Raw genomic sequence first — 27748 nt, 5'->3', positions numbered from 1 at the left:
AGAGTGATATTTAGAAACCAAAATCTGGGCAATAAAGTGTTCGTTGCTGCTGAGGCCCGTGGCTTCTAGGCCCTCGGAGAAGCTCTTACCGTAGTCTGGAGTTCACACTGCTCTCTGCCCTCCCAGCCCCAAATGCGGGGTTCCCCCGTCTCCCTGAGTTAGAGGTGCCTCCTCCCGCTTCAGCAGTGACTTGGCTGGCTTCCGAGATGGTCACTGCGACAGCAGACACCCACGTGAGCTTCAGGGACGGTTGGTGGTTCTTCCGTCTTCATTCCGAGGACACGTACACAAGGTCCTGCGGTCAGAAGTTCCTTGGCTCTGCTCTTCAGCCCCCCATCAGTGTCATGGTGCTGTTCATTTGACATTCAGTGAGCGGCTCATGTTTACAGGCCTTTACAGGGTCCCCTGTCTGCACTGGTTGAGTTTTTACTGCATGGAACACGAATGCGGACCCTAAAGTCAAAACTGTGCAAAAGGCAGAGAGGGGTGTCAGCCCTGGTCCTCTCGCCCGCCTCGTTCCAGCCCACCTTGTGGGAGGTTCATTTTGATGGGGTCCCATTAGGGTGAGAGGAGGCACCCACTGCCCGAAGGGTGAAGCACCCCCGTTCTGAACCCTGTGTTGTCCCCCTTTCCTTCCCCAGAGGAAAAGAGCAGAGTTCAACAGTGTAAATTGTTAGAGCTGATGAGGTAAACCAGGTGACCTGCTGATTATAAAGGTTATTTCACGGCCGTGATGAGTGTATCAGACACAGGAACACGCACAGAGCACGGCAGTGCAGCGGTGAAAGACCCAGGCCCCTGCTGGGGCCCCTGTACGGTAACCGGCCCTGTACGCTTGTGAGCCAGTGGGAAGCCTTCACCTGCCTGGGACCCGATTCCTCACTGCAGAAAGGGGGCACAGCGGGAGCACCTCCCCCCGGAGCTGCGGTGGGCTGTAAGTGCAGACAGTGGGGGTGTCCTCAGCCCAGGGCCTGGTTCCTCGTGGACGCTGGGGCAGCGTCCCCCCCGCTCTGCGTGAACATGTGCTGCCCCAGCGCGGGCCTGTGGAAGGCGGGGCTGGGGCCTCAGCCGCAGCCCTCTGAGTGCCTGGCTCAGTGGGAGGGGCCTTGCTGATTCGAATCTGTTCTTTAAAAAGCCATATTTTCGAATCTTTTTCAAGCATGCCCTTTTATTATTTATAGTTTTGCACTCTCATCTCTTGCTGTGATTTTCACAAAATCTGCAGGAAACGAAATCCTCAACTACCTGCCTCTTCAGGTCGGTTCTCTGTGGTGGTTCTTTCTCCCTGATCGGAAGAGGGTTTGCATAGGAGGTTTTCTTTGTTCCCTTCTCTCGGAGTCTCTCTGTCCATCTGTCCGTCCATCTCCTGTCCCTCTACTTATTTATGTGTCCACTCATTCTTCTGTCTCATTCCAAAAGGCGTTTGAGGCAGCTTGCAGAATACCAGCCAAGCAGGCGAGACAGCAGGGTCAGAGAGCAGCCATGGGCGTGCGGTAGGCAGTGCACCTGGGCTGTGCGCCCGGGCCTCGGGGACACGTGGAGGCCGGGGTTTGTGGGAGATGCTCACCTGTGATACACACAAGCGGCTTGGGGAGCCCAGCTATCCCTGCTGTTGAGGCCGAGGGGGGATGAGTTTGAGTGCTCTGTGAACGGAAAGAGGGTCCAATTTGTTTTTCCCGTCGGAGTTGGATGTGCAGCTGGTCACATTCTGTAAACGGAAATTTGTCCCCGCCTCTTCTTGGCATGAGTGTGAGGGCTGAGGAGGTAGGTGGTTCTGCTGGTGGTGGGGGTTGGCCGCACGTGGGGTGTGACAGCCACAGAGAGGAGGCTGGCATTTCCAAGTCACTTCTCCTGTTTTTGGTTCTGTGCAGCTCAGGGAGTGCTCTCAGCAGCCTCCGTTGGAGTGTACAGCGGTCCCAGTGGCACCGAGGGCTTACAGCCGGCAGCCAGCGCAGGATGGCTGTGTTGTCTTCACGGCAGTGGAGCTAGTTACTGTGGGCTTGGTGTTTTCATATAGTGCGTCTCATGTTCTTTAACACAAATTTCAACAGGGAAGAGAACTTATTGTGAATTGTGAGTTAGTTCGCATTTAGTGCAAGGCTTTGAGGGCGAGACTGTTACGGGGTGTATGTGAGGACTTTTCAAATGATTTCGTTACTCCTGTTCCCGTGGGGAGTACTGTTTCACCTTGTTTGTGCCGCTCTTTTGAACTAACCAGGACACGAGACTGAAAGAGCAGAGCTTATTTCTGCCCTTGCGCTCGGTTCGCAGGCGCCCTCGCCACCAACGGCATCAACCCTGACACCAGCGCCGAGATCGGGCGTGCCAAGAACTGCCTCAGCCCCGAGGACATCATCGACAAGTACAAGGAGGCCATCTCCTACTACAGCAAGGTGACCCTGCCACCCGGGTGTCCCCGCGGGCGTGGGCCCTTTCACCCTGCAGGTCCTGCCTCACGGTGTGCGGACTGCCGCAGCTGTCCCTGCTGCTTTCTGGGAGCGGTCAGGGACCGCCCCTGATGCATTGTGCTGTGGACCCCCATTTACTCTCTGAGTCACAATAATGTGTGTTTAATTTGATGTGTGGGAGAGGGGAGAAGAGACTGTCATGGCCCCACCACTCAGAGACAGTCATTGTTGCCGCTGTGACACCTGTTTTCTGGTCTGTTTTCGTCGACCTGTACTGTCTGTGTGATAACAGACGGCGAGCATTCTGTGCACACCGACTGTGCAGGCCTGCCCATTTCCTAGGGCACGTCACGTGTCTGTCCGTGCTGTGCGCAAGGTGAGCCCGGAGCTGTATCACCCCTCACTCAGTCTGTCTCTCCCTCCTCACCTCGCAGGGCGGGTACCCTCGGGCACCTGCTAATGGGGAGGCGAGGTTCCGCGTGAAGACTGAGGCACCCCCATTCTGAGCCCCGTTGTCTTTGCCATCCTTTCTCTGAAAGAATCAACTTTAACAATACAGATTGTTAGAGCTAATGAGATAAATGATCAAGACAATAAACCCGTGATTTTTAAAGACCTGGGTAGCATTCCCTCTTGAGGATACACCATTCTTTTTACCTGGGACTTAAAAAATTATATTCCAAATACACTTGATGAAGCACTGAAAACAAGAACCCAGGCTGTGCAGAAGAATGCTAGCACGTGAAAAACGAAAGCCCTCCCTTCCCTCCCTTCATTTCTTGAGAGTAACACAACCATTAATGATTCAGTACACGCCTCTCACCACCTGTGTGCCAATGAAATAATTAACTTATACATGTGAAGCACACAAGAGAAATAGACACGTATGAAGTGTATGTAGACCTACGTTTTATTTACACAAATGCAACCACACTATCTGTGTTATCGCCTGCAGCTTGCTTTACTCACCCAGCGACATACGGCAGGTGCTCTCCCGCGTCAGCCCTGCTCACGTCTCTCAGACGGTGCGGAGAAGGCTTCTGACCTGTGGTGGTGTCACTGTGCACCAGCACCTTCCGTGAGAGACCGTTGTGAACCCGGCACAGGGCCCACGGTGCCAGGCAGGTGGAGGGTCCGCTGTGCAGAGCTGGCCGCCGGCCAGGTGTCTGGGGCGCTCGCCTGCCAACAGGCCCTCCGCCCACCTCCCTTCCCACTCTGGGAGCGTGGTCCGGCTGAGCGTTCCGGTGCAGTCTCTTATGTGCGTTACGAGGAGGAAAAGGAAATTGACGTCCTGCCTTTTAAATCTAGCTGTATTTCTATTCTTTTGCTTCATTTACCTCTTTCCTCCTCCTCTTTCCTACTCACCCCTCCACCAAGAGTCCGAGTCTTCCCGGTGCTACCCGGACCACCATTAGAAACCACTGTGAAGGCAGCCCTCACTGTGAACTGGCAGTGATAGAAAAACGTTTGTGCACGTCTGATATTCGATACTCGATTTGCGCACACGCATGCGCACACACACACAGCAGGCTGCCTCCCACTTTCTGAGGGAGAAGCCCCCTCTAGGTCTTCATTCACTGGGACGATAGTGGTGAAGTTTCTCAGGCGGACTCTTGTCTGGGCCCTGGAGTGATTTCTACTGGGGAGGGAGAGGAAGTCCACCGCGCCTTTCTGTTTCACGCTCATCTGTCCTTTGGCCCAGGATCTGAGAAGCAGGACCAAGTAACCAGGAGAGAGCAAATCCGGGAGATGGGAACATTGAAGTAGAGGGTGATGCAATGGTAGAGGGAACTAGAGTTTTTGCAACAAAGTAACGTGAATCAATTACAGCTGCCCTAACGTTGCAGGTGAGAGATGAGAGATTCTCGCAGTGTTCTAGAGGGAAGTGAAGATGAGCAGCAGAGCAGCTTTTGATAATGTAATGCTTGGAAGTTTTGTAACGTATCCAGCAGTTGTGTTGGTGGAGGGAGGGAAGGGCACCCTAAGTGGTCCCACCTGCGCCCTCTGTCCCCCGAGGGACAGACTTTCTGAAACACGGATTATGCCCCTTGGGTGGGGTACGTGCTGGCTGCTGCTGCTGCAGGCCCGCGAGTCCCCATGACGAGACGCTGCCTCTCTCCCCTTTCTGACGGAAGCTCCTCTCTCCCCGCAGTACAAGAATGCCGGTGTGATTGAGCTGGAGGCCTGCGTCAAGGCCGTGCGCGTCCTGGCCATTCAGAAGCGGAGCATGGACGCTTCCGAGTTCCTCCAGAATGCCGTTTACATTAACCTCCGGCAGGTGGGTTTTTGCTTAGGCCTCCGCCTTCCTCCCTCTGCCCAGTCTTTAACTTTTGCTGGGAGGAGCAGCTCTGCCTCTCACCGCTTGGCGACTTTGCACAGTCTTTATGTCCCTGATGTCACTCTGGTCACTTGTGAAGCAACTGGCACCTGTAACCCTGTCTGGGTTGTCACATTCATAAACACAAGGTTGTGCAAGTCCTCTGTGGAGCTCCTCGTACACATGAGCATTCCACAAACACTGCTTACGTCAAATCCCGGCGAGTTTCTACCAAACAAAATCACTAGGACGTTGTGTTGCAGATCGCTAACGCAACGCTCCAACACTGGTGCTCGAGGCAGGTCGTAGGCATTAGCTAACTTGGGTTTTTGTGGCCAGGGCAGCCCAGACGGAAACCTTGAGTGGTTTGCTTGAGGACACGACCCTAGGGTTGGAGTGCAGGTCGCTGTGGCCCCACAGGCCCTCATGGAGCTGGGCACTGCGCTGTGAGTGGGGGCGGGGCGGGAGGGCCCAGGTGCCATGGGGCGGGGAGGGCGGGGGCTTGGGAGTTCATTCTAAGAAGGCGGGGTTTAAAAGAAAGGTCTCGAGGGCACGGTGCGATGTGGTCCCACTTGTCTCGGGTTGGAGTGAGGCGGGAGCCAGTGTGGAGACCTGGAGCGGTCCCCACGGGGGTGGTCGGGCTGCAGCAGACACAAAGCGGACAGATTGCAAAGGCGTTCTGGTCGTGGGAGGGAAAGGGTCAGTCACAGTGTGGAGGTTCTGTCTGGGTCAGTCGGGTGGACGCTGACGGACGCTGGTCACGTGTGCTTTGAGAAGGGAGAATTCAGGAGGTTGGGTGTAGCAAACAGACGGGTCGATTTGTGGGCCTGGTTCGGGGGGTGGGGGGTGGTGGTGGGGGTTAGGTGAGGGAGGTAGGGGTGGGGGAGGGAGACTTTAACATTCCTTTATATTTTGAACATGCAAAAGCATGAATGGATAAGAAGACCCTGCCTCCACCGTCCAGACTCAACACATCGCATTCCGCTCTGTCGACTGCAGAGGCTCCTAATTTTTCACAGGACTGAAATAGCAAATAGAAACAGGTGATCAGGAGCTTAGCATGGATGTGGGTCTTTCTTGTACACATTCGGGTAGTGCAGTCATGGCCTGTAGACAGAGGAAGGTTTCGGCACAGTGGTCGAGCAGGCGCACTCTGGGCCCAGACTGTGGGCTGCACTCGGGCTTCACGCTCTTGGGAGCGTGACCCCGCCTCTCAGGGCCTCGGTGCCTCTCCTGCACAGCGTCATTGCTGGCCCTCGGCCCGCACCACAGCCAGGTTCCCAGCTTGCACCCTGCCGGGGGGAGGCCCGAGGGGGGTCAGACGCTGTACCTGCTGACCCGAGTGAACGTGTCCATGGCGTGGGTGCCAGTGCGTCCTCAGGAAAGGCTTACGACCAGGTCTTTAGTTCTGCCCAGATGTTTCTGACACAGATGGGCAGGAAAAGCCAAAGCCCGCACCTCGCTGTAAAGGCTGCAGGTACGTGGGAAACTGAGCAAGGGCGGTAAGCTTCATGCTTCCAAAAGGGCCATTGACCCGAAGGACAAGACCTGAAGCAGCAGCCTACAAGCAGGCGGAGTGGCTGGGGGCAGGGTGTGGGAGGGTTTGGGGGAAGTCTTGTGTTGAGGTTTGCTTGCCCTTAAGGACTGGAGTTACTCTGCCAGTTAACGCAGTAAGTTTGGGCTTGCCATGAAGCCGTTTGCACAGGTGGGTGCACGAATACACGTATTCATAAAATAAGGTGATTTTTACGTAAAACCTGTGGAATTTGCTGCACTGGGAGCAGCTCTGCTGCACTGTGGGCTCAGTGTCCACCCTGAACACCAGGGGGCAGCAGAGGCCCGCCGGAGGGGCCATCCCAAGCTCTGAGTGTGCGGGTGCCTGTGGCTGCCCCACACCACTGCTGGCTTTGTTCGCTGGGCCGGGTGTGTGCTTGCCAGAGGAGCAGACAGTGAGCTCTGGTGGGACTTTGTAACATGAAAAAGGGGGTCTGTGCTTCTTCTGGAGTGGAAGAAGCCCCTTGTTCTTGACCGAGTGAGCGCCTTCGTGGAACTGGTGGGCTGCATCTCCTCCGGGGAGTGACTTGGGCCGGCGTGGGAGTTCTGAAGGGAGCTGCGGCCTGGCTCTTGCTGGGAGCCTCTGCTTCAAGAAGCCCCGTGCGAGCGCAGGAACGGGCGGACCACGTGTTTGGGGTCGGGCAGCGGGAGGGTGTCCGCGGGGTAGCGGACTCTGGGCCCTCTTCCTGTGTGCAGGAACAGGCGCTGGCCGGGCCTCTTTCGTGTTTGTAGGAGGGGTTTGTGGTCCTCGTCTGGCGTTGCCCAGGGCAGCATGTGGTTTGCTTTAGCGGGTCGTCAGTAAATTTGGGTGTTAACATGTGGCCTTTGCAAGTGAGGGGTGAGGTAGAAGCCAGAGGGGAGCACAGGCTTTGGTGCCCAGAGCCAGGCTCACATCACTGTTTCGTCACGGGGCGATTGGGGACCAGCCTGTGCCCTCTCTTCACGTGGTGCAGATCTGTAAATTGGGAATGACAGCACCCACGTTTTCATTGCGTCATGACACATTCTGAATGGTGTGGTGGCACACACGGCACTCACACGCTGCTGGGTGTGCCCGTGTCTGCTCCCCGGTAACGTGTCGGAGCAGCAGGTGGTGCACCGGGCTGTGTCCTCTGGTCCTTCTGACCCCACGCGCCGAGTGCAGTGAGTCCTGTTCCCAGAGGAGGAGCCAGTGCAGAGAAGGGTTGTGTGGCTTGTTCAGAGTCAGACCAGTGTGTCAGAGGCCAAGGCCCTGGAAAGCAGGCTGGCCTGTGAGGTCCCTCCCTCCCTGTTCCCTACTGGGGTCTAGGCACACGGCGTTGTGTGGGTGTCTGTCAGTCCTAGAAGCGTCCGTGGGCAGCACAGCAGACTTGGTCCTGAGTGTCGCGGCTAGAGTGTCGGTCGGGCGTGGGAGGCAGGTGCTCACCCGACAGGGGTGAAAGTGAAGGGTGGCGCACCGTGTCGGTTCTGTGGGGGGAGGAACTGCCCGCAGAGGTGCAGGCTTTTCTGGGCCGGCTGCTCTGTGCGTTACCTCCTGCAGAAGGCAGACAGGCCGAGTGTCTCCGTGGTCGGTGAACTGAGACTCCCTGGTAACGCCGCTGGGTAGGCGGCTGCTGCGGCGCCCTCCGCAGCACCTCCGGCTGCCTTGTTCGGGGTTAGCACTGTGACTTAGCAGCTGAACCAGCATGATATTCCCATTTCTTGAACACCACCGGGAGTTCTAGGCTAGTGCTAGCCGTTAGATTGTTTCGCCTCTCATCCTAAGTGGTCATTAGATTCTTAAAAACCCTGCTGAGAAAGAAAGTCGCAAAGCTGGTGATGTGCAGATTGGGGCTGGGTCTCTGGGATTCGTGTTCCTTCCTGCACAGTCCTTTTCGTGGCCAGGAGGCCTTCGCGTGTCTGCAGTGTCTTGTCACTGTGTTTCCTGTCACTGTGGTACCACTTTCTTTCCAGTGGGAAGAAACAGGTCCAGACTTACTTTGGAGTGGGAAATGGACTGGAGAGGCAGCTGTTGAACTCCCAGAGAGACCCCCACCCCCCGTGATGGCAACTGCTTGTCCCCGTCAGTCTCTGAGCCACTTCCCTGGGGCTTCTGTGACTGTCAGGGTTCAGCTTTCATGACCTTGCAGCTCCTGAGCAATTAGAGCCGAGGCGCGCTGACCGCTGCTCCCCAGAAGAGCAGCGGATCGGAAATGGGTTCAGGGAGTTGATTTCGTTCCAGAACGTCATGAGGATCTTGGCCTCATGGCCCTGGGCCACGTGGGCCCTGCGTTCTGTTCTGAGAAGTTTCGTTTCTGGTGGGAGTTCCTGCCCAAGTGCACGTGGCACCTGGACACACTCGTGTTCCTTTTCCTTGGAAGCAGCTTCCAGTCGACACCCCGGGTGCTGTGCGGCCGGCGTCTTTGCTCAGGAAGGTGGGCTGTGTCAGCAGAGGGGCGGGACAGAAAGCTGCGCCCTGGCGGTGTCCTCTCCCTGCGGTCACTAGCTTGACCGGCTTCCTGTTCCATCGCGCCTTTGTTTGTAAACCAGCGTTTTTCATTTTTCAGTGTCTTTCAAAAGCCTCTCCCCCTCTCCCTGTGCTCCAGCTCTCGGAGGAGGAGAAGACCCAGCGCTACAGCGTCCTCTCGGAGCTCTACGAGCTGATCGGCTTCCGGCGCAAGTCCGCCTTCTTCAAGCGCGTGGCGGCCATGCAGTGCGTGGCGCCCAGCATCGCGGAGCCCGGCTGGAGGGCCTGCTACAAACTCCTCCTGGAGACGCTGCCGGGCTACAGCCTGTCACTGGACCCAAAGGACTTCAGCAAAGGTATTGGCTGCCTGGCTGCCGGGACCGAAAGGTCGCTCATCGGTTCTCCTCCCCTGGTGCTCGCACCGGCTCCACCTGTCAGACCCTGGGGTTCGCAGCTGGCCAGCGCCCTGCCCTGCCCTGGGTGCGTCACACACTAGGATGACACCACGGGGCTGTGGGGCTTTGCCTGGGGCTGGCTCTGTGTCTCCTGAGCCCACTGACATTGTGTGCCATCCACAACCCCCCTCCGCACCTGAGGAGTTTCACTCACTGTGTGAAATGTAGCTACGGCAGCAGAAGGCAGTCAGCTCAGAGTCAGTGCTCGTGCGTGCGCAGGTGTGTGTGTGTGCACACGTAGGCGTGCGCTCGGTGTTGCCCGCAGTGCTAACATGGGGCTGTGTGTGTTGGACGCAGGGCTGTGGCCGCAGTACAGCGGTGCTCGGGGTTGCGCCCGGGTCAGGCCGGGTGTGCTCGGCCGGGAAGAGTGTTTCCTTTCCTGTTTTGCGGCGGTGTTAGGTAGAGAGTGCCACCACTTTTCCGGTTTGTGTCTGCAGTTGTCAGATAGGAATGGGACTGAGGTGGCAGCTAGATTCTCGTCCCACAGTGCCAAGTGTGGTCACATAGGTCAACCTAGAGACTGGTGCCAGCCAGAGGAGCCGGGGGGTTGCGGGGGGCTGAGTCGGGGGTGAGGAGCGGTGGGGGAGCTGCCGGATTTGGGAGCCGTGGTCGGACGAGTCAGGATGGGGGGGCCTCCAGCTGAATCTCACTCAGTGAGTGAAACTCCTCGGGTGCCGAGGGGTCTGTGGATGGCACACGATGTCAGTGGTCTCCGGGACACGGAAAGCAAGCCCTGTACCTGTGGATAAAGGTGAATTGTGTTCTCAGGGCCTGAAATGTATTTCTACCTATTTCTTGAAGTGAACGTGTCCATTAGCTAGTTACGAAAAGTCGACGCTGGACACAGACGTGTTCTGTGTGTGTTCGCCGGCGCCCGGGGCGGCTGGTCAGCGTTGCTTTCCAATCCGTGTTGCTGTGGTTGGATGAGACTCCCTGAACTGGGATTAACTTTCCCCAGGGACTCTGAGGAGGACGGCAGGCCACGCGGATGGGTTTGCTGAAAGGCGGTGGTTGGCACGCTAAACTCTCAAGTTGGTGAACTTCTAAATACAAGAATGTTAAACGTTTTATCACTGGGGTCCTATGTTGCAAATCTGTCTTAAAAATACAATGATTTAGATTTTATAGGAGATGCGTTTGAATCACATGGAAATTATGACTTACACACAATTTAGTGTTAAGATAATTTATACTCAGCCTTACTCATAATTGCTGTTGGTAGGAAGTGGATCATTATCTATTTAAAAGAAGATCAGCAAAGTGATATTTGCCTAATTCTAAAGTGAGAAGGCCTTCTCCACGTGGCCCTGTCGAGATTAGTCAGATCGGGTCATTTGAAACTCTTGGTTGGGTTGGTCGGGACATTGATTTCTGCGCCTTAATCCTTTTAGAACTGCTTACTCTGCTCTGGCACCAGCCTTAGCTTCTTTTGACCGTGTAGAAACGATTCCGGCACTTGTCTTTCTCCTTTTGCCTTGTTTGCCTTGTTTGTGCCCTTCCCCCTTTTACTTATTCTATGTCGAAGTGTTTTACAGCCAGTTCCAGAAATCGGGCCATTTCCCTGCAGGTTTAAGGAGGCGTGTCTGGAAGTGGGCATTTGTCTCATCAGGCTTCCTGTGGGTGCCGGCCAGGCTGGCCTGGCTCCCAAGAAGTTAAGGGCTGATGGAGAGAAGCACACCCATGAGTTTACAGGCGCCTCACTGTGCCTGCCCGGCAGCTCCCCTGTGTGCCGCCGTGTGCCTGGTGCAGTGGGCGTGCACAAAAGGACCGGCCAGCTGAGTGGGGCAGGACGGGGGCAGGTCAGGAAGGGTGCTGAGGGAGGAACCCTTTGATCGGAGCTGTAAACCTGTCCCCAGCTCCCCTACTGGGCCCCTGGGCACACCGCCCTGTGCTGATCTGTTTGCCTGGGATTGCCGAGACCACTGTCTTCCCCACAGAGGATTTTTGGTGGGAAATACTGGTAATTGTTGCCCAAAGGGGAATGGAATAAATACCTCTGAAGGTCTTTGATCTTAAGTAGGTACTTTTTGATGGCTGTGCAGGCGATTTCCCACCTTTAATTTCACATATGCTAAATCGTTTCGGAGGAGCAACCCAGAAGTGTGCTGCTGACCTTTTTTCGAGTTCACCTGCTTCTTTGTGCCTTGTTGTGCGTTAGAGAAACGCCATGCTTCTGGATTTACTGCCCTTGCTTGGTAGTGCCAAGGCCGTCAGATGCCAGTGTGGCGCTGGAAAAAATTATATCTGAAACTCAAACATACATACCATTGCACCAGTCTTTCTCCAGCCTGGTTACAATTATTTCAAAGTGGGTTGTTTTAGAAATTGTGTCTTGGCCGAAGACAGAACGTACGATAGAAACCCACGCTATTTTACTGTGTAGGGAGGCACATCGCTTCGGAGGCCTTTTCCGGGGCAAGGGCACAAAGTGCCACGTGCCGCCCCATGGGTGTGATGGCGCAGGCCTCCGCCCCCGCCCCCCGAGGGCCACCCTCGCGCGCGCGCGTGTCCTGTGCTGTGGCTGGGGCCCTCCCACAGCTCCGCTCTGATGCTCTGGCTTTGGTGGCAGGCACACACCGAGGCTGGGCCGCCGTGCAGATGCGTCTGCTTCATGAGCTGGTGTACGCCTCCCGAAGGATGGGGAACCCTGCCCTGTCCGTGCGGCACCTGTCCTTCCTCCTGCAGACCATGCTGGACTTCCTGTCGGATCAAGGTGAGCACCCGCACTCTCGTTTTGTCACGCCAGCCCCCTGCACACCGGGCTCAGGGGAGGGGGGTCACGCCCCCAGGGGTTTGCTGGGAAGAACACGCCATGGCCACTGTGCAGCCCTGGCTCCCTGGGCCCTCCCTTGCCACGCCACGCCGCTGTTCTCTCCACCCACTGGCCTGCCGCCTGGGCCCCCCGGTTGGCCTGCACTGTGTAACCGGCAGTTGTCAGTGCGTCTGAGACTGGGGTTCCTCCCGGGCCCCTGCGTCCTCATTCGAACAGCTGGGGGGTCACGTGTCATGATGGTTTGTTATTGGTTTAATGGTAGATGTTTTAATTTGTAGGTGGCCTTCTTCTGGAGAGCTCATGGCACTGCTCATAGTGCTGATAATTCACATTTCTCAGTATCGCTGCATGGGAATGACCTATGGATTAGGGATTAGGTGTGGGGGGCCTTTCTGTGGATGGCAGAGCTGCATGCCCTGCCCCCCCCATGGGGGTTGCACCCTCATCCTCCCCTCTCCCCACCACCCCTCACATTGTTCTCTGTGCCATTCATCAGTCCTGCACACCAGGTGCTGAGTCGCCACGGTCCTGGTTTCAGTGCCACTGTCTCTGTGACCTTGGACAAATTGTTTAACCTCTTTCAGCCCTGGCTTTCCTGTCTGTACAGTCAGGATCAGAGCTGTCCCCCAGGGACACTCGTCTTACATGATGTCCTGAGTGTAGGGCCCCGCAGAGCACCCGACACGTGGTGGAGACGTTTCGGGCGCAGGAGGGGATGTGGGGAGGGAGCCCTGGACAAGGCGGAGAGAGGAGCGAGTGTAAGTAAACGGAGTCAGGAGCACCTCGGGGACAGGGACAGTCTCTCCTGGGGTGGAGGAAAGGCTTGGGTAACGTTCCACCAAGGGCGATCTTGACCTTGGTGCACAAGTGGAGGTTGCCAGACCACACCGAGCAGAGGGAATCGTTTCAGGTAGAAGGACTGTCGCATTCTGGTGGGATTGAGAGCCTTTGCTCCGTCTGGGGACCGTGAGATACGGGGTTCTGTTGTCTGGGGTTCAGGGAAGCAGAGCCGGTGATCAGCAGCTGTGCGCCGTGACCCAGTGATTCCGCTCCCGGGTGTGTACTCAAGGGAATTGAGAACGCATTGTGCAGAAACCCGTGCAGGGAGGTTCACAGCAGCGTCGTGCATAGCGACCCCAGATGGGAGCAGCTTGATGTGCGTGACTGGTGGATGGGCAGAGACCCGGCATCCCACCTGGGCCGTGCAGTTCCGCCCCCCCCCCGCCCCCGCTCCCCACCTCTGCTTTCCTCCCTCTGTTCCCGTCCGCCTTCACTTGGCCCACCTTTGTCCAGCCGTCACATCTCAGCCTTCAGGCCACGTTTATTCTCCCTAGGGCACCTTTCTTGGGCCCCCTGGACTGGCTTGTGTTCTTCCGAAATGATTCCTGGAGTGTGGAACTGGCCTGTGGGAGCGCTTTCCACCCACTAGGTCCTGATCGCTTGTTGGGCCACAGACCCGCACGGAGCTGCAGGCTCTCCGAGGTGCGCCGACTCGCCCTGCTGCCCGGGGCCTGGCCTGGCGTGTGCAGGTTGTTCTCAGAGCGCACAGATAGCGGATGTTTGTCCTTCTTGGAGACAACGCGACTGAGATCCAGTTCCACACCACACAAAGTGACCTGTTTAAAAGGCACACCCGCTTTTTAGGACATTCACAGGGGGCGCACCTGTCACCACAGCCAACTTCAAACCTGTTCGATGACCTCAGAAAGAAACCCTGCCCCCAGAGCTACCTGGCAGCTCCTGTTGGCATTCATATCTTGCTCGATGCATTAATAGTAAATACTTACATTTTACTTTCGTTTTTCACCCTCACCCGAGAACATCTTTTCATTGCTTTCAGAGAGAGAGGAAGGGAGAGAGGGAAGCACCGGTTGATTGCCTTCCATGTGCTCCCGGACCAGGGATCAGACCCCCAGCCTAGGTCCGTGCCCTGACCAGGAACCGAACCCAGAGCCTTGTGGTTACAGGTGGTGCTCCAACCACCTGGACAGTGCTGGCCAGGGCATAAATGCTTTTTAAAAAATGTTCTTTTTTTCTCTCTTTGGTTTGTTTTTGCTGTTACTTATAATGCCCTGGTGAACGTTCAGGTCTTCAGCTTTCTGAGCAGGAGAGAGGTTTTGTCTGGGGGGGGTGTTCACCAGTCAGCGCCGTGAACACGGTCATTGCTGTTGAAGGCTGTTGCCAAACTGCCCCGTGGAAGGACGGCTCTGATTACACCGCCTGCAGCAGCGCCGCTAATTCAGCAGTGAGTGTGCCGTGCGGCCATGCAGTTTTGATTCGCTCTTCTTGGAGACTTGCAGGCCTGGGTGTTTCTCCTCCCGCATTTGTTTACCAATTGTGTTTCTTCTGTGTAAAACCCTGTACAGTCTGACTGCTCTCCCGTCTCTTGCCTCACGTGTCTGGGTTGGGAGGGGAAAGGAACCACGCGCTGAGCTGGACACCGCCTGCACCACAGAGGGCCTCGTTTACCGAGAGGGAGCAGGGCCCCTTTGAAGGGGATAACGGAGCCGCACAAGCTGCTGTGTCTGTTGGGGTTCAGGATGCGTGTGTGTGTGTGTGGCGTTTGCATCCGCACCGCTTCCGGGGGAGACGCTCCCGCAGCGTGGTCAGGGAGACCAGCTGAGACCCTCAGCGTGGTCAGGGAGACCAGCTTCGAGGCATTGCCTAGGGGACGGGAATTGAGCTCCGAGTGAGGCAAGGATCTGGAGTGCCGGCAGTGGAGGGAGGGCACCGTGGGTGGGACGCTCCTGGGAGGAGGCGCCAGGGCAGGGGGTTCCGGCCTAGTGGGCCTATGAGGGTCCTCGTGGAGGCAGGCCAAGGGCTCCGACCCCAGGGTGGGGACGAGGAGCTGGATCAGATGCTGCGGGTGCTTAGATCTCAAGGGGCGGGGGGCGGCGAGCAGCTCTGGCTAAACCGGTTTGGCGAGGACAGGGCCCTGTCACAAAGAGGGCTCACGGGGGCCTGTCTGCAGTTTGGCCAAGGGGAGTTCTCCGTGAGTGCCCACAGGTGCCCCTGCATAGGCGTGGTCTGGGAGTCAGCCTGGGAGTACAGCTGCTCCCGCCTGTACCTCACCCCCCCACCCCCCGCTCCCCGCCGAAGCCCTCTGGTGGCAGGCCACCTGTTGGGAAGGGGCGGCGGGAGGAAGGCAGCCAGGACAAGCTGGGGAGCCCTGCAGCATGAGCCGGACGACACAGGGGTGGAGTGGACCCGCGCTGGCGCCTCAGTCGCTCTTGTTCCCCAACTTTGGTGACAGGGTTCCTGCAGGAGAGGCTGGCGCCCTTTGCTACTGCTCCCCGCCCCCCCCCCCCCCAGACCAGGAATGGGGCCGCTGTGCAGCACGCCCAGCAGAAGCTGGAGAGGCCGGTCGGGTGCTGCCCCTCCTGTGATGTCCGAGCACCTAGGCTGCTCGTCCCTGTGTCTCCAGGGCCCAGGCTGACCACCTCGGAGCTGAGCAGGGAAGGGGATCTGGGACTGGTCATTTAGCCGGGACAGCCGGACACGCCTGGCAGGTTTGAACCACTGCCCACTTTCAGGTGCTGGAGGTAGCCGCTGTTGAGAAAAGCTTTCTCCGTTTTCTTCTATCTCCTCCTTTGCTTTTCCCTTCTCTCCTCTTCTTTTCTCCTCCCTCCCTCCCTCCATTTCTTCTGTCTCTATCATATTTGATGCTTTACTTCTTGTTTTAATTCCAGGAACAACGTTTTGTTTCGTGTCCCGTGTTGCTGTCCCAGATGCGCCGTGCAGACGAGTGGGCAGGAGCCGCCCCTCACCGCGCCCTCCTCTTCCGTCTCCGATCCGGCTTGGGAACAATGGGGCTGGGGTTGCGATGCTATTTGAATGGGAATTCCTCAGTATCGTTTTCTAGTCTTTCAAAAATTGGATTATTTTAAAATTGAATTTATTTCATAAATATAATTTTACATCCTGCTTCTCTGCAGAACAAAGCAGACATTTTCCACGTTATTGTGGACTCTTTATCAATGTCATTTTCTGTGATGCATAAATTTGCATTCTGTCACTGTGCCACACCTTATCCAGCCATCGCTTCATAATTGGATATGCAGATTCGCTCTAATTATGTATTAAGTTTTCCTTCTTCTGATGACTTCCCCTTCTGGGTATGCTGTTCAGATCTCTGGAGGTATCTCTGTATTTTCTGGGTAGTGCTTTGCATACAATAAGCGGACGGCCTGAAATAATTGCCTTTCATTTAGGTGGGGCGCGCTTGTGCGCTTGAAGAGAACAAGGGAAAGTGTTTAATCTTGTGGTGTGCTCCCGTGATTGCTTCTCAGGCCTCTGAGGTGGCGCTGTGCAAGTCACGTGAGACACACGCGGAGACCAGTGCCACCTCCGGCAGACAGCGTGGGGCAGTCAGCGTGGCTCGCTGTGAGTGTCTGCTGGCCCCATTCTCTTAGGGACAAGCTCGTGTTCCAGGGCCACGCCAGGGCTCCGCCCTCACCCGCTGGCGTGGTTGCTCACGTGCTGCAGAGTGAGGGCGAGCTAAGTTGGTTTTTCTTGCCGTGTAAGATGTTTAACTGGCTGAATATTGTGTTTTAAGTGATGTGTGTTCTCCTCTGTGTCTTCACACTTTGGGGCAGTGCGATGGGCAGTGTGAGCTCGTGGGTCTCTACGAATGGATTTAGCCATTTATGACCTGAGTGACCCCAGGAAAGCTCATGTGACCCCCAGGAGCCTCTGATTCCCTGTCTGTGACATGGGCACGTTTGAGCCGAGGAAGCCAGTCTCTCTGTGAGGTGGGGAGAGCTTGGGCCTGGAGAAGCTTGAAGCTTGGGTGGACGGCCCCAGCCTGGCTGATGGCGGTGCGAGTTCGGCGAGGAGAGACCATGCCCCTGGGTCCTGAGTGCTCTTCCCGCAGCAGGGCCGGCGGCCATGCTTCCGACCCCCCAGGTGCATGTCAGTGCTCTGTGAGGCAGTCCGGGGTGCCAGCAGCCGCCAATGCGCGCTGCAAACGCCGCTCACTCTGGGTGCTGGCCGCCACTGTCTCGGTTCCCACCCAGCTCTGAATTTCCTGTTGACGGGTTCCCGTGTCCAGTAGTTTCTTTCTCTCTCTCCCCCTCCCCTCCCCTCCCCTCCCCTCCCCTCCCCTCCTTTTAAAGATTAAATAAATTTAATCTTTACTGTGTTTTTTCCCATTACCATTCATTCCCCTGATACTCCCCTAAACAGTATAGTGACGAGACTGCAGACTTAGGGCCTAGTGCAGGGTCCCCGATGCCCTGTCCAGCTCTGCCGGGCTGCAGCATTGTCGTCTGCCGCGGGGGCACAGGGGCGCCTGCCTGCCTGGGTCACTGCGGGCTTCAGAGCAGGGTGTGTGCTGGGGGGGCTGCAGAGGCGGAGTCTGTGGGCGGGTGTCCGGAGCTCGTTGAAGGCCTAACCCAGCACCGCCACTTGTCCCCTGTGTCCTCTTCCCCTCCTCCTCGAGGAAGGGACAGGGTGAGGCGGGGAAAGCAGTTCCCTCACGAAGCTCTGTTTGGCATCAAAGCCGTGGACTTGTGACTGTTCTCGTAAATGTCTTCCTGCAGGTGGGCCGCACACCCCTTGGGTGGGGCCTGCAGTTTGCCTTTGGGCCTAGTGATGGACGGGAGAACGGTTGTTAAGGAATAAGGTGTACCGACTCTGCGTTCTGCCTGCCTACTGACTTCCTTGGAGTTTAGGACGAATTTGTTCTCTTGGAAAATGAAATCTCCTAGAAGTTAGTAACTTAATTTCCTTCCTATCCACAGGCCCTTAAATGGAGCGGCTGCTAGTGATTATTCAAATAAATCGAATAAAGCTTCCACTTTCTTCTGGTCTCTGTGGTCGCTGCCCCTTTATTGCTGTCAGAAGACCGGACTCATTGAACTGTTGGGGGTTGGCCTAAGAGTTTTACTTTTTCTAAAATAAAGTGAAATAAAATCTTCCCACCTTTCCTTTTGTTTAATTAGCCTTTATCTCGTTTTTGTTTTCAGAGAAGAAGGACGTGACTCAGAGCCTGGAGAGCTCCACGTCCAAGTGCCCAGGGACAATGGAGCTCATCACCCTCCCCGACGGCCTGGCCCTGCCGCCAGTGCCCCTCACCAAGCTGCCCATCGTCAGGTGAGACGGCCGCCCTGGTGCGCAGCGCCCGCCACGCTGGAACGCCGTCCTTCGAGGGGTCTCTGTTGCGGGCCGTGCGTCTGCCCACTACCTCGTGCGGCTCCCCGGGGGGGGGGGGGGCTTGGCAGGTGCAGATCGGAANGCCGGAGGGTCATGCCACGCCTCTCCCTGCCACCACGGTTGCCGAGCCGTCCCTTGGCAGAGCCAGATGCCAGCCCACCTCTGCCTGGGTCTGGACCACTCCCCTGCCCTCTCACGAGCTTGGCCTCGTCTCTCCTGCTTGCAAACTTCTAGAAGTTTCCCGTGCTCTTAGGCTGTGTGGCCATTCGACCCAGGGATGGGTGTGACCCCTCGGATGTGCCTCATATTTTTGCTGCCTTTGCTTATGCTCTGCCCCTCTCTCCTCCCCCCAGAATTTATCTCTCTTCCCCTGACTTTATTTGCCTGGTTGTTTGAGACTCATTCCATGTGCACCTTTTAGGGAGACTTTTCTGGTATTTCTGCATCTCCCCCCTGCACCCCCCCCGCCCCCCCGCCTTGGCTGGGATAGCCCTCTGGGTTCCTGTAGCACCCAGGCCAACCCCACAGCCTTTGCGCTGCGCACAGCCCTGGGGCTGCCACGTCACACGACTGTCTCTCTCTGCAGACCCTCAGGCTTCAGCGAGTGGGGCCTGAAAAAATTAGTGCACACCGAAAAATTGGTTTAGGAACAACTCTCGTGAGATGACTCTGGAGTTTTGGAAAACTTGGTGTGAAAACTAACGGGAAATAGCGGGTACTTGACACGTCGCTGTTCCCAGGAGTGTTGTGACCTGAGGGTCACACCTGATGAGCTGCTGAGTGTCTTCAAGTTGGTCGGGCTTAGCTGCTGTCCCCAAGTCCCACCAGGCACTGTCGCACAGCGAAAAAGGCTGGGCTCAAATGCAGGCTGGGCGTGATATCAACAAGTCACTTAACTGCCCGGGGTGTCAGTTTGCTGACCACAGAGGAACTCAGAGAGAGAACGCATGGCTTTGGGTCCTCAGGGGGCCTCAGTGGCGCAGCAGGTGAAAGCCTGAGGCCCAGCCCTTCCGCAGAGGCGGGGCGTTACTTCTGCCGCGCCAAGGCTCTCTTGCCACAGGAAGGGCTGCCTGCTCCCGAGGAAGGCACAGAGAGGGCCTTGCCCACCAGTTGCTGCCCTTGAGCTTAGGGTGTCCTAGTGGACACGTGGAGTCCGTAGCCAATCAGATGGCACTGGCCAGCTGCCCACCAGACGCTGGACCTCGGCCTGGAAGGCGCTCCGAGCCCTCCGTGCGGAGGCCCCGGGTGGGGTGGGGTGGGGCCGGGTGCTTCTGCTGTGCGTGCGGCCTCCTCATCGCCGACGCAGGCTCAGAAGGGCAAGGCTGGACCTTTCTGTGAGCAGGACCTAACGTGGAACATCTTTGAGTTGCGATCAAGGGTGTGATTCGTTTTTAAAAAATGAAAGACTAGAAACCTTTCTTGTATCATTCTTAAATTTAAACAGCCTTCCTGTAACAGAGCACCTCCACGTCGTGGAACGCTCCGGGCTTTGGATGCTGCTTCTCGTCCTCCAGGCGCTCAGGCCCTTTGTGCCCTGGTGGGTGATTGGGCCTGAGGGGAGAGGGTTCGTCCTTGCAGAGCTCCTGGCAGGGAGCCAGGCCGGGCCACAGAGGCCGCCTGGGTCCTAGTCGGGTCCCTCGGGCTTATTCTTTCCTGGTGTGTGACCACGGACCTTGGCCTCGGTGAGCCTCCATCTCCTCATCTTTGAGATGGTCCTAAAAACTGCTCCTCGGGCTGCCGGCCTCGTCCGAGCCGAGCCGAGCCTCCAGAACCCTGGGCGGGCTGCCTGCACAGAGCGCGCCTGCGTCTCAGTCGTCTTCCTGCAGGCGTTTTCACGCGTTTCCACACGGCGTGCTGGTTGGAGCAGCGCCGTGTTGTAGTCCTTCCATCGTTTAAAACCGCTGGACGGAGCACACTGGGCGGAGGCACAGCAGTCTGACATTTAGGCCAACACTGGTACATCTGCTGAGAAGGTTTTTTCTGTCACTGCATTTCTTTCCCTGTCGGGCCTTTGTGGTATGTGCTGCAGAGCCCCCCACCGAACAGTGCCGTCAGCCATGTCCCCTGTCCTGGTGCCAGGGTGTGCCCTTGCCCATTGTGGATGTGGGCTGTTTTTAAAGATCTGCCTTTGTGTGTTACCTGTCCTGTGCAGACGTGTTTCAGTGGTTTTGGAGATGTTTAGCGAGAGAAAGAAGCCCTAGTCGTACCTGACCTCGTTAGAAACTACGAAGAAGCACTGCACAAGATCCCGGGGGAGCCCCCGCGGGGGTCCTGCAGCCCCAGCGGTACCAGCAGCACTGGCAGAACAGGGGGACTTGCTTTGCGAGGTCAGGCAGTCGGACTGTCTCCCTGCCTGCTGTGTCCCTGCTGCTTCCAGAACAGAATCCACTGTGCTGCTTTCCCGTGGCTTATGGGGCCTCCATGGCCTGCCCTGCCTGCAGACTGGTCGGGAGCCCCTGGTCGCCCCAGCCCCACACACCCCTGCGGAGCAGAGTGGGCAGGAGGTGCGGCGGCCTCGTTGCTTCGTTCGGGCTCCGAGTTCCGCCTGTAGTGCCTTTCCCTCTCTCACTGCGCCTGAGGGTTCTGTCATTTCAAGATCGCCAGAAGGATTGTCTCTTCCATAAAACCTTTTCCTAAAGTTCCCCAGATAGAAACAACACTAACTTCTGCAAAAGGACGTAGTATTTCAGCTGCAAAGAGGTTAATTCACTTATTTAGTAAGAAGCTGGGAACTGGTAGTCTTTCTGCATCTCTGTCTTTACCTCATGGTTGCCAGGTGGCTGCTGCAGCTCCAGATCACACATCTGCATCCAAGACAGGAAGAAGAGAGACGGGTCAGGGATATGTGTGCTTTGCTTACTAGGAAAGCAGAAATGTTCTCGATGGATTCATAGTGGGCTCCGGTCTCACCGACTGGAAGTGTATCTCATGGCCACCGCCTGCTGTGAGAGAGGCTGAAAAGAGCGCTTGGGTCTCCCTGTCTCTGTAAGGCAGGTGGCCCGGGAGACGGGGTCAGAAGTCTGTGCCGCCGCGTCTTTCTTCCATGGCACTGAGAGAAGTGGGTCATATGTCTTTGTTGGCACTTTGGGTCCTTCTCTTTGACATGCTCCCTGAGTGAATGGCTGTGTGTGCGGTGGTGAAGGAATGAACGGGAGTGTCAGTAGGAGTGTTGGCACAGCCGGTGACGGAATGCCGGAACCCAACCGTCAGAGACAAAAAGGGAGTGTGTGGCACATGCATCTGGAAAGTCCAGGGGAGGGAGCCAGGGAGGGCTGGAGACAGCCTCGTCGGGACGTGGCTTCTCTCCCTGTCTTCGTCTCTCCCCTGCAGCATGGGCGTCAGTCTCAGGGTGGCCACAGTGGCTCCTCAGCCCCGTCCCGGGGTGGAGAGCAGGGCCTTGCTAATGGCTGTGGGGGCACTGGAAGCTCCTCTCTTTCAGGCCTCTTTCACTAACGTCCCCCCGCCTCCCACTGCCTCGGGGATCAGGGATGCAGCCCTGAGCCAGTGGTGGGGGTGGGGGGCCGCCCTGCCCTTAGGCAGGCAGCCCTGGGGGCGGCATCCTTCAGCCTCTGAGCTGCACCACGTCCCCCGGGCTCTCGGTGCCTCTGACTCGGATGCTGAGCCCCTGTGCTCAGGAAGCAGCGGGTCTGCACTCTTACTTGGGACCCGCGTCCCGGCTCCGGCAGCCTGGCTTTCGTGCTGCTCTCCCGAGCTGTTGCCATTCGAGAGCACAGAGAATGAAGATGCACGTGATGTCCTTGCTCCACTTCTTCGGCCTCTGTCCCCCTCCTTTGTCCTCATCAAAGCAAGGTCTTTTTTGCCCGAAGTCATGCTGTCCCTCCAGGCTGCTGCTGCTGTCCTCCTCTGGGTGCCTCTCTGCCACGGTCGAGAGCGTGGGCGCTGGTGGGGAGCAGGCCGTCAGGTGTCGGAGAGGAGGGCGGCTCTGGTTCACGCCCGCACTAGGGAGCGCCCTGGGGGAAAGCCGGGAGGACCTCGGGGTTGTTCAGTGGTCCTGCTTTCAGGTCCCGTGTGGGCAGGCAGTGGAGTGACGTCGGTCAAGCCCCTTCCCTTCCCTGGGCCTGCGCTGCCCGCTCCCACCCCGGGCTGGGCGAGACGTGCCTCCGCACGCGTGTCACGAGGGAAGTGTGGAGAAGGGCTCCGTGGGTGGAGATGCCCTGCAGGTCCAGATTTCAGGGTTGAATGGAACTGGCTGAGTGGGGTCCCACCACGCCCCAACCGCACCAGCCATCATTGCGAGTTGCCTCTGGTGGCCGGGGGAGCACTCAGTGACATGCACCACACGCACACAGGGAGCCCGCAGCTCCTGGTGCGTGCGCAGAGCGAGACAGTCAGTCGTCCGTGTCTGGAGGGCGGGGTCGGAGCTGCTGCGCAGAGCGGACAGACTCCAGCTAGTGTGAAGCTGGTGTCCTTTTGTGATTGTGGTTTGGGTTTTAGTTGCACGGTCGGGCCCATTTTCGCCTGCTGAGGACTTCCCTTTTCTTTTTAATCCTCGTCTGAGGATATGGTTATTGATTTGAGAGAGAGAGAGAGACGTCGATGTTGGCACGAGAAACACTGACCGGGGATTGAACCTGCAACCCAGATGCCCTGTGCCCTGACTGGGACTCGAACACACAACCTTTTGCTGTATGGGACGACGCTCCAACCGACTGAGTCACCTGGCCAGGGCCATCCCTATTTTAACCCCAACATTTCAGGGAATCAGTATTTATCGAGTGCCTGAGTCGTGCTTGTCCGGGGTAGGTCCTGCGTGAGTTCACATGCCAGCAGGCTGCCTGACCCACATCCAGTCACTGCTGTCCAGAGCTGGAGCAGAAGACAGTCCAGTTAAAGCTCTGAGATGCTGAGTAATCTTATTTAATCCCCTGCGGAACTCTCCACAAAATGATCGTGTACATAGAAGTCAGCCCGAGGCTATCACGCCCCAAGTAATCATGTGGACTATTGACACACGGCCAGTCGGGAATCACTGAAGAGGAAAATGGGGGCGTTCGGACCCTGTGTACGGAAAACCGTGGGCCTCTCTTTGGTGTGGGGTCGGGGACAGGGGTTGGCTAGTGTTGTTACTGCTTTTGACGAGCCAACATTGAGCTCTCTCAGCCCAGCAGAGAGCTCTAGAGGGAATGAAGCTGCTTGATTGGTAAGGGCCACAGCCCTCCACTCAGAACAAGCTGTGAGTCACTTTGAGTGGCTTCAGTGCTTCTAAAACATAGCTCTTAAGTTAATTATCCTGTTGGAGGAAGGAGTACAGGTGGTTATTAGGAAAAGGGCTTGGCGGCCGCGGTGTTCAGCGCCGTTTTCCTCTGTGAGTGAATGAAATGGAGCAAAGCCAGCCTCCCAGATCCAGTCAGGCCACGGCTCCCAGGATCCTACCAGGGTCCCACTGCTGTCCAGAATCTTCTGTCACACTCGGTACGATCGCCAAGGCCATAGCCACCCTGGGGACCCCTGAACCCAGAGCCTTTTGAGGAGGTGACGGTAGTAATGCGCAGTAGTGTTGGGACTAAGAGAGCCGCCCCTTGGTGCCGACCTGGCTGGCACCGTGTGCCTGTCGTCTCACCTGCCTCCGCCGTGCCTGGGCTTGGAAGGGTGGCAGCCTCCATGCTGCCCAAATATGGGGTGGATGCGGCTAGTTTTAGTCTCCGCCCGCCTGTGCAGGACTCTCCAGCAGGCTCTTGGGTATGTTTCCGCTGTTACTGCGTTTGGCGGACAGAAAGCCAAGGGAGGAAGGCGAGTCACTCCTCTGCCGTGTTCCTGCTTTCCTAACTAGTGTGCCGCATGGCTTTGCACAGTCCCTATATGCCAACAGTTTGCTGGGAAGTCAGGGTTTTAAAATGTCAACAGTCTCCAAGTGGCATCCCTAGACATAACTTACCTCTTGTTGGATGTCTCACCCCTGGAATCCTGCTTCCCTGGCGGCGGCTTCCCAGGACAGACGCACCGTTGTGGGCTGTGCAGCGCTGGCGCTGCGCGAATCGCTTGCGTGAGGTCGGAGCAGTCGGCTTCCCCCCGGGGGGGCCTTTTATAAAGAGACGCTTGGTGCTCCATTTTGGGTTATGAATGAATGTCGAGATTGTCTGTTGCGTTACTTGTCTGGCTGACCACGCCCTCCAAATTTCTTTACATATTTAAAAAAATTGATTTGAGAGGGGAAGGGAGGGAGAGAGGGAGAGAAACATTGATGTGAGAGAGAAGCATTGATTGGTTGCCGTGTATGGGAGGATGCTCCAGCCCACAGAGCCGCACTGGCCAGGCGTTCTTCGCGTGCTCTAAAACGTTTTCTGTGATCTGGAAGCTCCGTGCTTGTGTACATGCGTCCTGTGGCATCACAGATGGCACCTCACTTTTAGGTGGTGCCTGGAACAGAGAGCTGTTTGTCTTGCGAGGAGGTGGACTCATCTTAGAAGGGAAGTAGTCTAAGGCTCCCACGGGTCCCACCGGGTCCAGGCTAACAGCAGCTCGCTGCAGGGTCCGGCCCGAAGTGGAGCTCCCTCGCTCCAGCCCTGCGCCGTCGTCTGTGCGGCAGGGGCCCGGCGGCCCACGCTCACTAACAGAGCTGTTGGGGAGCGCAGCTCAGCTTTCAGCTGGGCCCCGGGACGTCCGGCCGCTGCGCGCAGCCTTCTGTGGGGTCCGCCCCCTTCGAGCGCCGCTTCTTTCCCCCAGTGCCCCTCTGTCCTCAGATGCACCGTCTTTCCACCGTGTGCTGTGCTGTGGTGTTTCCGCCAAAACCAAGCTAACAAGGCAGTTGATGTGTTTTTGTTCTGTTTGAAACTGCAGGCGTGTGAAACTGCTGAACCTCCCTGTCAGCCTCCGGCCACAGAAGATGAAAAGCTTGCTGGGTCAGAACGTGTCCACCAAGAGCCCATTCATCTACTCACCGATCATTGCCCACAGCCGCGGGGAGGAGAGGAACAAGAAGATCGGTAGGACCGCCATCCTGGCTTTCGAGCGGCACCGTGCACGCATGCGCTCCCACTCTGCACCGAGCAGGCCCTCCTCCCAGCCTGTCCGGTTGGCTGCCTCCGAGGGGCACTTGCCGTAGGTCTGATTTTGAGAGATCTGGTCACAAGAGGCGTGTTTCTGTTGAGTTACAGAAACCAGAGGACCTCTTTTAGCCAAGACTTGTGCGGACTGCAGGAGGGGGTGGGTGGAGAGCAGCGTGATTTCCCAAGGCCTGACAGGACTTTTGAGCTGTCAGAGAAGGTGAAAGGTTGCCTTAGGTTCAGGATGGGCTGGGGGAGAGGGACAGACGAGGGCCCTCGGTGCCTGGGGCTGGGTGGCTGCGGGGCTAGCGCCCGGGAAGCCAGCTCTGCCTTTCTGGTTCTCCTCTTTTTATGAAGACAATGCTCGGTATGTTTCAGAGGGCTTCACCTCATGGTGCAGGACGCTGCAGGTGTTCTGCTCCCATGTCACAGGTGGGAGAGTTGGGCGGCCCAGGGTCCGGGAGCTTGGGCGCCAGCTGGTTCGTGCTGCGAAGCCCTAGAGGGAGTCCCTTCAGGATCTGGCTCCTTGTCACAGCAGAGTCACCGTCTCACCTGGGCTGCGGATAAATTCAGTGGACTATGCAAGGTTTTTCCTGAGATGTAGTAGAAGCGTCAGCCAAAGTGCATGTTATTTGTTGAATACCCAGGGGTAGGACAGTGTAATTTATATTTTGTGGCTTCTGTCTTTATATTCTTTTATATTAATTTATATTCCTTTTGGCAATATGCTCATCAGCTCGGATGTGCCCAGAGGTTTGAAGAACCATGCTCCCTTCACCCAGACTTCCGGTCTGCACAGGTGGACGTTCCTGTGTGACCGGGGGGCTGTCATCAGGGTGGAGGGCTCGGGTGCGGAGGAGAGGCCCGTGGGCAGTTCTAGAGGCTGTCCTCCTCCCTGACTCGGAGCGACTCACCAGCCGCTCTGTGAGCACTGTGCTGGCGTTGGTGTCGTCCGAGTTAGAGTCTGTGCAAAGGAGACCACCCCCCACGTCCTGCGCTGGAGCACGTGGGTGTGAAGGGCTTCCTGTGCTCAATGCTGGGACTCGGTGGTGCCTCCAGGCATGGCGCTGAGGTCACAGCTGCCTGGAGGCAGTAGGGCAGCCGCAGCTGTCAGAGTGTTCAGCTGTCCCTCCCACCGCGTCCCCTCAGGTGGTCGTGTCTCCCTGGGCTGCGTTGTGTCATCTAGAGTGGGGACAGGAGAGGGTAGTTCAGAGAGTCCTTGTGAGGATCAAGAGAGACGTGTTCCCAAAGTGCCTGGCAGCCTTTTGGGTAAAGTGTCTAGCAGTATTTTGATATGTTGTGCTGGGGGTTGGGGGCACAGTGAGAAATCGGGGTGCTCCCTGCCTAACAGGTGCTTCGGTGCAGTAGGAGGAGACCAGAGCAACTGAATGATGCTGTTAGCCTGGGGTGACAGTACGCTCCGTCGGGGCGGCACAGGGGGAGGGCCTGCCTTAGGTGACTGATTGATGGCCATCGGCTGCTCTTCGTCCCGGTTTGGGGGACCAAAGGTCCAAGAAGGGGCTCCCCTGGGCTCCCACACACTTGGGCTGGAGAGCAGGTTGGCCCCTCTCGCAGACCGCAGTCGGGAGCAGTGCTGACCTTTGGTAGACCAGGGCTGTGTGTGTGCGAAGGGGTCCTCTCAGGACCCTAGGACAGCGCTTCGGTCTGTGACAGAGAAAACGTGCAGACCTTAGCTACCGGGGACAGCAAAGCCTTAGAACAAAGGGCGTTTTCCTCTGCCTCAGGGATGGGCTGGCTGTGACCAGCGCTGTTGGGTGGGCTCAAGGACGTTGCAGGCTCCAGAGGGTGGCTTCTGTGAGCCTCCCCTTGAGGTTCTCACAGCCAGGGTGGGGGTGTGGGTGTGGATAGGTGGGGTGGGGAGGGAGGAGACCGAGCTGGGGGGCCGGGAGAGCTAGAGCAGCCTGGGAAGGGCTCGGGCTTGCTCTCTGTGCAAGGCGTCCGTGCCGGCGCCTGTTGCCGGCGCTGGTCCTGGCTGGAATAGGTGGTGTCTCCCTGGAAGGTCTTTGCAAGCTGAGGGGTTCTAATCACACTCCCTGTGTCCCCTCTGGAGAAAGCCCTTCTAGCCTGGGTCCGTTCTAGACACCGCTGCCTTCAGACCCCTGGGCGGGAATTCTACTGGCTGCGTGGGAGTCCCAGGTTTTTTGCCCTGCTTGGACCTAGAGCGTCTGGAGAGAGGTACTCTCTCTCTTCCTAGGTCATTATGGAGAACACTGGTGCCCTGCCTGTTGCTGCCTCCTACCCAGCTGATGCCCCACACATGTTCACATGATCGGGGGTCTTTCTGATTGGCCTCACAGACTGTCTCATGGGAGGGTGGACTGTGGGGATGCCCGTGGTGCTGCATTACTTGTCTCTTACTTTGTACAGAATTGCTACAAACTTAGTGGCTTAGAACAGGACAAGCGAGTCCTCTCTCAGTTTCTGGGGGTCCCCTGGGCCCTCCGCTCAGGGTCTCACGGGCTGACATCTGGGTGTCCGCCAGGGCCATGTCCCAGTCTGGACCAGGGGGATTTGTTTTCCGGCTCTCTCGGGTTCGTCGTTTATCCCCTGTGGTCGTGTGACCCACACCCTCTGGGTCTTTGCCACGCAGCCGCGCCCATCGATGGGCCCTCTCCTGCTTTGAGTCTTTTCTCTCGGG

The 27748-nt window shown here is 57.2% G+C and overlaps 1 protein-coding gene across 2 annotated transcripts in view; it reads left to right on the top strand.

The window, feature by feature from the left end:
* TRAPPC9 (trafficking protein particle complex subunit 9) overlaps window positions 1–27748 on the top strand; it is a 234196-nt gene that overhangs the window by 28723 nt on the left and 177725 nt on the right. For both annotated transcript variants that reach the window (XM_037048601.1, XM_037048600.1), the window contains 6 exons: window positions 2272–2393; window positions 4561–4686; window positions 8844–9060; window positions 11729–11872; window positions 17899–18025; window positions 24884–25029. In XM_037048601.1, coding sequence (XP_036904496.1) covers window positions 2272–2393; window positions 4561–4686; window positions 8844–9060; window positions 11729–11872; window positions 17899–18025; window positions 24884–25029 — 882 coding nt within the window. The remainder of the gene's footprint in view (window positions 1–2271; window positions 2394–4560; window positions 4687–8843; window positions 9061–11728; window positions 11873–17898; window positions 18026–24883; window positions 25030–27748) is intronic.

Source organism: Sturnira hondurensis, unplaced genomic scaffold, assembly GCF_014824575.4.
Source record: "Sturnira hondurensis isolate 20B ecotype Veracruz unplaced genomic scaffold, ASM1482457v3 Scaffold0006413, whole genome shotgun sequence".
Taxonomy (NCBI): domain Eukaryota; kingdom Metazoa; phylum Chordata; class Mammalia; order Chiroptera; family Phyllostomidae; genus Sturnira; species Sturnira hondurensis.
The sequence above is the reverse complement of the archived record's forward strand: the minus strand, read 5'-3'. Positions and strand labels throughout refer to the sequence as shown.